Below are 8933 nucleotides of genomic sequence, written 5' to 3'. Positions count from 1 at the left end.
CTACTGGGGAGTTCAGTCCTATTGAGGAGTGCACGGGGCACTCAATTTTGCATGCACTTCTTCTACTCCCCTTTCTTGTGCTCCCCTTCTGCTCTCTCCTTCCTCTCCAGGAGACAGCATGTCTCCTCACATAGCAGAGTACAAAAGTGGCCTTCAGCCACACACGTGTGATACAATAAGCTGAAGTATGTTTTCATATTTTCTAAATCTGGCTGCAGATTTCTATTCCTAGCTGTGGGCCTGGATCACAGACAGACCTTGGACCAGCCAGACCTTGGGCCAGTCAGGCCTGGCACCCACATACATCATCATGAATTCGTGCGTTTAAACGAATCTTAGATTCATGTCATCTGGCAATTCTACTTCTGGGTATATGCCCAAAAGAACTGAAATTAGGGTCTCGAAGAGATATTTATACATCTATGTTCACAGCAGCCCAACAATAGAAACAACTCAAGTTCCATCTATGAAGGAATGGATAAATGCAAGGTGGTCCATCCATACAAAGCAATATTATTCAGCCTTAAAAAGAAGGAAATTCTGACACAGGCTACAACATGGATGAATCTTGAGGACATTATTCTAAGTGATATAAACCTGGCACAAGATGGTAAATACTGTATGATTCCATTTCTATGAAGTATCTAGAGTGGTAAAATTCATAGAGACAGAAAATAGAATGGTGGTTGCCAGAGGCCAGGAAGATGGGGAATTGGGAGTGTTTAGTTGGGGACAGAGTTTCAGTTTCAGTTTTGAAAGATGAAAAGAATTCTTGAGATGTGAAGGTACAAAAATGTGAATATACTTAACACTATTGAATTGAACACTTCAAAATGGTTAAAATGGCAAATTTTATGTTATATTTATTTAACCACAATTTATTTTATTTTATTTAAATATTTTTTATGCCTACAGTACCCAGTTTTCCTAGGTGGTCTCCCATTCAAGTACTAACCAGGCCTGAGGCTGCTTAGCTTCCGAGATCAGACTGTTCAGGGTGGCATGGCCATAGGCTCTTTAACCACAATTTTAAAACAATCTTAGTACAGTGCCTTGAGGGTAATCACAGATAACATCACTGTAGAGGCTCCTGGCCCCGCCCACCCCTGCCCTGCCTACCCAGGGGTAGAGTTGTCTTATATGGGTTCTTAGCTCCTTTTAGAGATATTATCAGCTGCAGCTCCACCTGGCTTAACTCAACCTCACTGACTCCCGATCCAGTGATCCAGGGTCTGCTCCATCAGTCTGGTATGTGTGGGTAACCCTTCTTCTATAGGAGACAGGACACATGGGTTCAGATATTCCCAAACACCTCGGCAATCCCAGGATGCAGTTGCTTAGCTTGGTTCTTTTCATGCCAAGAGTAGAAAAGAACCATTTTTTGGAATAAAGTAGAAGGAGCTAGGAGCTGTGTGTGTGTGTGTGGGGCGGGGGGGAGATGGGATGAGTATTTGAAAGCTCTAAGGCTGTTTTTTTTCTTTTGATTCATGTGTAAATAATATTAAATGTTAAAACTTATTTAAGGAATAAGATTGTTGAGCCATTGATTTCAGTCTCTTATATAAGCTGATTTGTTTGTTACACCCAGCAATTCTAAAAAATGGTGGTAAAATACACAAAATTTACCGTCTTAATTATCAACTCTATTATTATTGACAGTATTTTCTAAAAAAATTGTGGTAAAATACACATAACATAAAATTGACCATTTTAAATTATTTTTAAGTGTACAGTGTTGTAGCCGCCAGCTCCTGATAGACACACGGACCACCAGAAATCAGTGAGTTATAGGAAACACACTCTTTATTCAGCCAGCTGGGTCTGCCAGGGGTACGCAGACTCCAAATTAAGCAGCCCCAAAATGTAGAGCCCTAAACCCCATTCCTCATTCTGTCTGAACACAAAAGTCTATTTTTCTTCTATTTACTGTCAACCCACAGGTGGGTTGTGCAAGCGGGGGTACAGAAACAGAAAGCTTATCGTTAGAATGTTATGTTCCCATGGGTGATAACCTATGTTCCCATGGGTGATAGCCAAGCACACAGTTCAGTAATGTTAAGTATAATTATATTGATGTGCAACCAGTCTCTAGAACTCATCTTGCAAAAATTAAACTCCATAACCATTAAATAATAACTCCTACTTCCCCTCTCCCAGTCCCTGGCAACCACCATTCTACTTTCTTTTTAAAAAAACTTTCAATTACAGTTGTGACTCAATATTATATTAGTTTTAGGTGTACAGCATAGTGGTTAGACATTTATATACCATATGAGATGATCTCCCTGATAAGTCTAGTCCCCATCTGACACCATACATAGTTATTATAATATTATTGACTATATTCCCTGTGCTGTACTTCACATCCCCGTGACTATTTTGTAACTACCAATCCGACATCTTAATCCCTTCGCCTTTTATACCCAACCCCCCATCGTTCTACTTTCTGTCTCTGAATCTGACTACTCTAGGTAATTCATAGAAGTGGAATCATACAGTATTTGTCTTTTGGTGACTAGTTTCTTTCATTGAGCATAATGTCCTTAAAGTTCATTCGTGTTGTAGCCTGTGTCAGAATTTCCTTCCTTTTAAAGGTCATGCTTTTTGCCCTGCAGAGGTGTAGTGAGGAGACATTCTAAGCCCCAAAAGAATAGGAAAGATTTCTGATTTGGAATGAAGAGCAGTACTCCCTCCCTCCAGGCAACTGGGAGGCCACACTGGTTTGATGTTTGCACTGATCTGGGCTAGAATCTCCCTCCCTATAAATTCCATCTCTTTCTGCCCTGTTCCAAATTCCAAATCCGTTTTACTCTGCAGGCAACAAAACACAAGGCCATCAAGTTTCTCTCTCCTTGACCAAGCCCCGCAGTTACCTATCAAGGAAGGGAGGAAATAATGATGATAATAGTAAGAGTTTCCTCTGTTTTACTGAGAAGGGTGGGTAAAGAGTGGTATTGATGCAGGACAGGGCACATTTCCCCGAGGTTGGGGAGGGTGGGAGGAGGGAGATCAAGCCCTGCACCAAGAGAAGAGGGTCTTTTGGCGGGAAGTGTAGAAAGAATTCAACACACACGCCAAAGTTGGAGTCAAAAGGAAAGTTTATTAGAAAAGGGTAATACTCTATAGACAGTGTGGTGTCCTCTCAGAGGCCAAAAGCGAGAGGGACAGTGAGAGAAACAGTGAGAGAGAGACAGAGTAAAGGCACTGAGAGGGGTCTTGAGTGTTTAGGAAATTCAGTTTATATATCATTTTTTTTAGTTCTTGTGAATTATAGTTTAAAAGACTTTGTTAACCCATTTCTTTTAATGTGGACATACAATGAGGAAGGGGAAGAGTATGTAGCATGAAAAGGTGAGAATATGTAGACTGAAAGGCCTGCTGGCAGTTCCCAGCCTTTAATCCTTAGGTTTCCCATGGTTTTAGCCATGGAGAATGACTCGGTTCCTCTTTCCCCTTCACAGGTGTGGAGAATGGGCTGTTAGTAATCCCAGCAGAAATCTTCCTTTGTGTTGCAGGTGTCCTCTTGGCCTGGCTGCAGGGCTGATCAGGATATTGTAGTCTCTGATTGTGGTTTTATTAACATTTTAATTCTCTTGCCTCCTACTCTGTATTAGTATGTAGCTTGTGCAAAATCAGATCACTGATACGTGGCAGAGCTGGATGTGAACCTGGGTGATGTGGCTTTAAAAATCAGCACTCTTCTCCACTCAGCTCATAGAAACTGAGTAGCTACTAGGTGCCAGGCACAGTACTCTTCAAGCAATCCTTCCAGGAACTTTGAAACATATTAAGTCCTATTTACATTTGAAACCAAGGCTTAGAGATGAATGACTTACCCAATATGTCCTTTTACCACTGTTTTACAGATTGGTTTTCTATGTCCTACTCCCAAGGCCAAGGGTAGATGGACATTCTGATGGCTGTCTGTCTTGGTTTCTCTGCAGATCTTAGCCTCCTCTTCAACGCCATCTAGGATGCTGTGTCAGCATGTTCGTCTATTTGGCCAGAAGCTGGTCCGCAGGCGACCCTTGGAGCCAAGAGAAGGGTCTGAAATTGGCTTGGCCCGTTGTCTGAGCACCTTAGATCTGGTGGCCTTGGGTGTCGGCAGCACCCTGGGAGCAGGCGTGTACATCCTGGCTGGTGAAGTGGCCAGAGAGATAGCTGGACCGGCAATTGTCATCTGCTTTTTGGTGGCTGCCCTGAGTTCCATGTTGTCTGGGCTCTGTTATGCAGAGTTTGGGACCCGGGTTCCATGTTCTGGTTCTTCCTATCTCTACAGCTATGTCACTGTGGGACAATTGTGTGCCTTCATCACTGGATGGACCCTCATACTCTCATATATCATCGGTGAGATGATGGGGATGATGTGGGGAAAACAAGGGACCGCAGATCAGGACTATAGGAAGGAGGGATTGGAGTCTTCATCTTCACTCATAAATGCTTTATTTACCTTGTGAGGGGAAGTAGGTAAGAGTGTCAGAAAAACCCCCAAACTTCATTCTACTCAACTCTATCCTGCTTTTCTTAAATTACTGAACCAAGAACCAGGAAGAAGTGGGAATTGTAGGAAGTGGGGAAGAATTCCTGTGGGTGACAGAGAGACATGTTCCCCAAGGTTCACTCCCTCACCACTGTGAGGTCTTTGCTCAGCTGTTGCCTCTGTGAGACTCCCCACTGCTCGATTTAAAATTTCAATGCCCACCTCCCAGCCCTCCAGCTCCCACTTCCCTGTTGCTCTGCACAACACTGATCTCCTCCTAACATCTTAGTTTCCCTGTTTTGTGAAACATTTATGCCTGCTCTCCCCACCCCGAGAAAAAAGAAATTCTTTGAGATTATGTATTTTGTGTTTTTCTCCTCAAAATATATCCCATGGCACCCTAGTAGGGATGCAAAACATTTGCAGATGAATGTTACTTCTTTTGCCCTGCAGGTAGCGCCAGTGTGGCCAGGGCCTGGAGCTCCGCCATCGACAGCCTGACTGGGAACCATATTTCTCGGGTCCTGCAGGGCAGTTTCTCTCTGCATGTGCCCCACCTGGCCAAGTACACAGACTTTATCTCACTGGGCCTGGTGCTGCTGCTCACTGGTGAGGCAGGAGTCAGAAACACAACGGGAAGAGTGGGGCACGGAGAGGGAGCTGGGATGGTAAGGGCTTGGAGATGGCAAAATGGTAGGTGGATTAGAGACTGGATAAATGGACATGCGGTGGGAGGGGCAGGAAGATAAGACGGTAGGTAGACTACTGTTTCTCACCCTTGACACGACTGGCATTTTGAGCTGGATCATTCGTTTTGTATGTGTTGTGCGGGGCTGTCCTATGTATTTGTTGGGTTTCGTTTTTTAAAAAATCATTGTAGGATATTGAGTGATCTGCCAATGACCTACTCACCAGATGGCCGTGACACCTACCCCGTCAAATGGGACAATCAGAATGTCTCCAGACATTGCCAAATGTCCCTTGGAGGACGAAACCACCTCCAGCTGAGAACTATTAACTTAGACAGACATGTTTCTTCCTCTGTGTTGAAACCAAAGTTTTTAAAAATGATGTCATTTAATTAAAAAAAAATTTGAGGTGAAATTCACATAATGTAAAATTAACAATTTTATTTTATTATTTTCTCCCACTTTATTAAGATCTAATGACACCCATCACATTGTGTAAGTTTAAGGTGTCTAGTGTGGTGGTTTGATACATATCTATACTATGAGATGGCTATGACGGTAAGAAATTACCCATTTTAAAGTGTACGATTCAGTGGCACTTAGTACACTTGCAATGTTGAGGAACCATTACCTTCATCTAGTTCCAAAATATTTTCATCATTTCAAAAGGAAACCCTGTCCCCATTAAGCAGTCACTGCCCATCCTGCTCCCCCCAGCCCCTGGAAACCACTGGTCTGCTTTCTGTCTCTATGGAGTCAGCTATTTTTTATTCAATTATGTTTCATATTTCACCTTTCCCCCAGGTCTACTGGTTCTGGGAGCTAGTGAGTCAGCCCTGGTTACCAAGATGTTCACAAGCGTGAACCTTTTGGTTCTCAGCTTTGTCATCCTCTCTGGCTTCATTAAGGGAAACCTACACCACTGGCAGCTCACGCAACAGGACTACGAAGAGGCCAAATCTGGATCCAATGACACCTACAGGTTAGGAGGCAATCTTGGCCATGGCAATGTGTGTGTGTGTGTGTGTGTGTGTGTGTGTGTGTGTGTGTGTGTGTGTGTGTGTGTGTGCTGGGGGAGTAGGAATATGATAGCAAACAGAGACCTGGGCTGATGGGTCCAGGTGATGAGGGGAGTTGAGCTTAGGACTGTGGTCTTGACTGAAGCATCCAGTAGACATGGCTGAACACAGCTCACCCATGTTCTTCCTTGTACCATCTCTCATCACAGCTTGGGCCCTCTGGGTTCTGGAGGGTTTGTACCTTTTGGCTTTGATGGGATTCTCCATGGAGCAGCTACATGTTTCTATGCATTCGTTGGTTTTGATTGCATTGCTACAGCAGGTAACATGGTCATTCCGTCCCATTTGGGGTTTGGACACAGTTTGGGCTGCCCTTGGCCATAGGACTGTTAAAAAGTTAACCTGCTTTGGAGGTTTAAGAGTATTTTGTGCCTTCATCTTGGTGTGTTCTCTTGACCCAACGCTTCCACCTGTCCTGCAGGGGAAGAAGCCCGCAATCCTCAGCGTTCCATCCCGCTGGGCATCGTGGTCTCACTCTTCATATGCTTCTTGGCATATTTTGGTGTCTCAGCGGCACTCACCCTCATAGTGCCTTACTATCAGATTGATTCTGACAGCCCCTTGCCACAAGCTTTTCACCAGGTCGGATGGGCCCCTGCCAGATATGTTGTGGCTGCTGGCACCCTCTGTGCTCTTTCATCCAGGTCAGTGTCAAAGTTTCCTCCCCATCTACTTCATATTCTCAAGTGTCCCAGCCTTAGATGGAGAAATGAAAGGAAGAGACAACTTACCCCCATGTAGGCTGGGGAGCAGAAGCCCTGGTGTATCCTGCTCTCCACATCTTCACACTTGTTCCCATTTTTTCCTCCAGCCTTCTGGGTTCCATGTTCCCCATGCCTCGGGTGATCCACGCAATGGCAGAGGATGGGCTCCTTTTCCGGGGACTTGCCCAGATCCATGCCCGCACTCACACTCCCATCACAGCCACCATTGTTTCTGGAATCCTTGCAGGTGAATAAACAAAACCCACCCCTTTTCTGATCAATTTCCTCAACTTGGATACTTCCAGTGGTTTCTCACCTCATTTGCATCTTCTTTCTAGCATTCATGGCATTCTTCTTCGAGCTCAGTGATCTTGTGGACCTCATGTCAATTGGGACCCTGCTTACTTACTCCCTAGTGGCCTTCTCTGTGCTTGTCCTCAGGTGAGACTCTACTACTTCTTGATCGGAGGTCTTGAATTCATGAGGATTGATGAGGGGCTAACCCTCTTCTGCCTTCATACTGTCTTCTAAGTGCAGAAGAAGTGGGTTAGGCTGCCTGATGTTGGATGGGTAGGGCTGGTGTGAATATGGACTTGATATCTCTCATTCAGGTACCAGCCAGACCAGGTTTTAAGAAAGAATGAGAAAATGGAGGTGCAAATAATTGAGACAAAATCTGAACTTGAAGCAAGTTCTTTGGAATCTGTACCTGAAGCAGGAATCTCAAAGACTCTAAAGAGTCTATATTACCCTGTCAACACCATCCCTACTCGGAAATCTGGCCACACTGTCTATGGATGTGCCTTATTGCTTGGTGAGCAGCGGGATTTCTCTTTGGTGGTATTCTGAAATTGACAGGATGTGTGCCTTTTGCAGCTGATGAGGAGTCTTGGAGACATGGTGGCCTTTCTTGACGTGGGAAATTTTGGGGTGGGATGTGACCCAAGGTCTCGACATATTTGACTTCTGGAGTTAGACCTGTTCTCCTCTAACTTGACTCTTGCAGCTCTTTTGCTGACGGTCCTGTGCTTGATACTGGCCCATTGGCCCAGCCATATGTTCTCTGGAGACCCAGTGTTCACAACAGTGGCTGGGCTGCTGCTTCTGCTCATTCTGGGGATCACAATCATCATTTGGAGACAGCCCCAGAACCCAACTCCTCTTCGCTTCAAGGTAAGTGACTTTATGTCCCCAAACTATCGACCTTGAGTGAATGAATTCTGCATACTTTGCAGTCTAAGCATTCTTTGCTGGACCAGGGGAGAACAAGGGGAGTTCTAAAACCAAGGACCATTCTGTGATCCACACTCAGTACTTAATAGTTCCATCCAGGAACATTCAGTGGGATACTTGATATGAGTAGGCATCAAACACACAGTCCAAATAGGACTGGAGTCTTCCTTCCATTCAGTGGAATAAAGGGTCTGCTTTTCAAGCTTCTATGTCATGTGCAGCGATTAACTGACTTTGCCCGCAGGTCCCTGCTTTGCCTGTCCTCCCACTGACGAACATTTTTGTGAATACTTATTTAATGATGCAGATGACCACTAGAACCTGGGCCCAATTTGGCATCTGGATGGTGATTGGTAAGTGGCTTTCTAGGGACAAGAGCCCTCTTGGTAACTGAACCCAATCCTCTTCCTACCACCTTTCCCCAAAACTGTCTCAGATGTTGTAAGAGGAGGCCTATTGGGCACCTGGAAGTGGGGAGAGTGCCCATTTTTCTCTCTCATTGTCTCATTTCCATACTAGGATTTGCCATATACTTTGGATATGGGATCCGACACAGCTTGGAGGAGATCAATGATCAACAGCCACCGGTATCAAGCTCCCAAACTCTTGACAAAAATGTCCCGAGTGCTGAATTAGTTTAACCACAGGAAACATACTGTGTGGAACCTCCATACATTGGAGGTATCTTCTGGTTCAATGGAGACTTTGAGCTCCTATTGAATGTGAAAGTGGCATGCATTTAGAGCCC

General features: G+C 44.6%; 1 protein-coding gene across 1 annotated transcript; it reads left to right on the top strand.

Moving 5' to 3' along the window:
- Nucleotides 1-3974: 3974 nt before the first annotated feature.
- On the top strand, nucleotides 3975-8826 carry LOC105309478 (cationic amino acid transporter 3-like). Its single transcript, XM_011385670.1, has 11 exons — nucleotides 3975-4347; nucleotides 4934-5089; nucleotides 5974-6151; nucleotides 6398-6510; nucleotides 6670-6892; nucleotides 7060-7199; nucleotides 7291-7393; nucleotides 7564-7766; nucleotides 7959-8125; nucleotides 8430-8538; nucleotides 8705-8826. The coding sequence occupies exons 1-11, from the start codon at nucleotides 3975-3977 to the stop codon at nucleotides 8824-8826; spliced, it is 1887 nt and encodes a 628-aa protein (XP_011383972.1).
- Nucleotides 8827-8933: the final 107 nt, after the last annotated feature.

This window comes from Pteropus vampyrus, unplaced genomic scaffold, assembly GCF_000151845.1.
Source record: "Pteropus vampyrus isolate Shadow unplaced genomic scaffold, Pvam_2.0 Scaffold745, whole genome shotgun sequence".
Lineage (NCBI taxonomy): Eukaryota > Metazoa > Chordata > Mammalia > Chiroptera > Pteropodidae > Pteropus > Pteropus vampyrus.
Note: the sequence above shows the minus strand (reverse complement) of the source record. Positions and strands in the feature narration are given on the sequence as shown.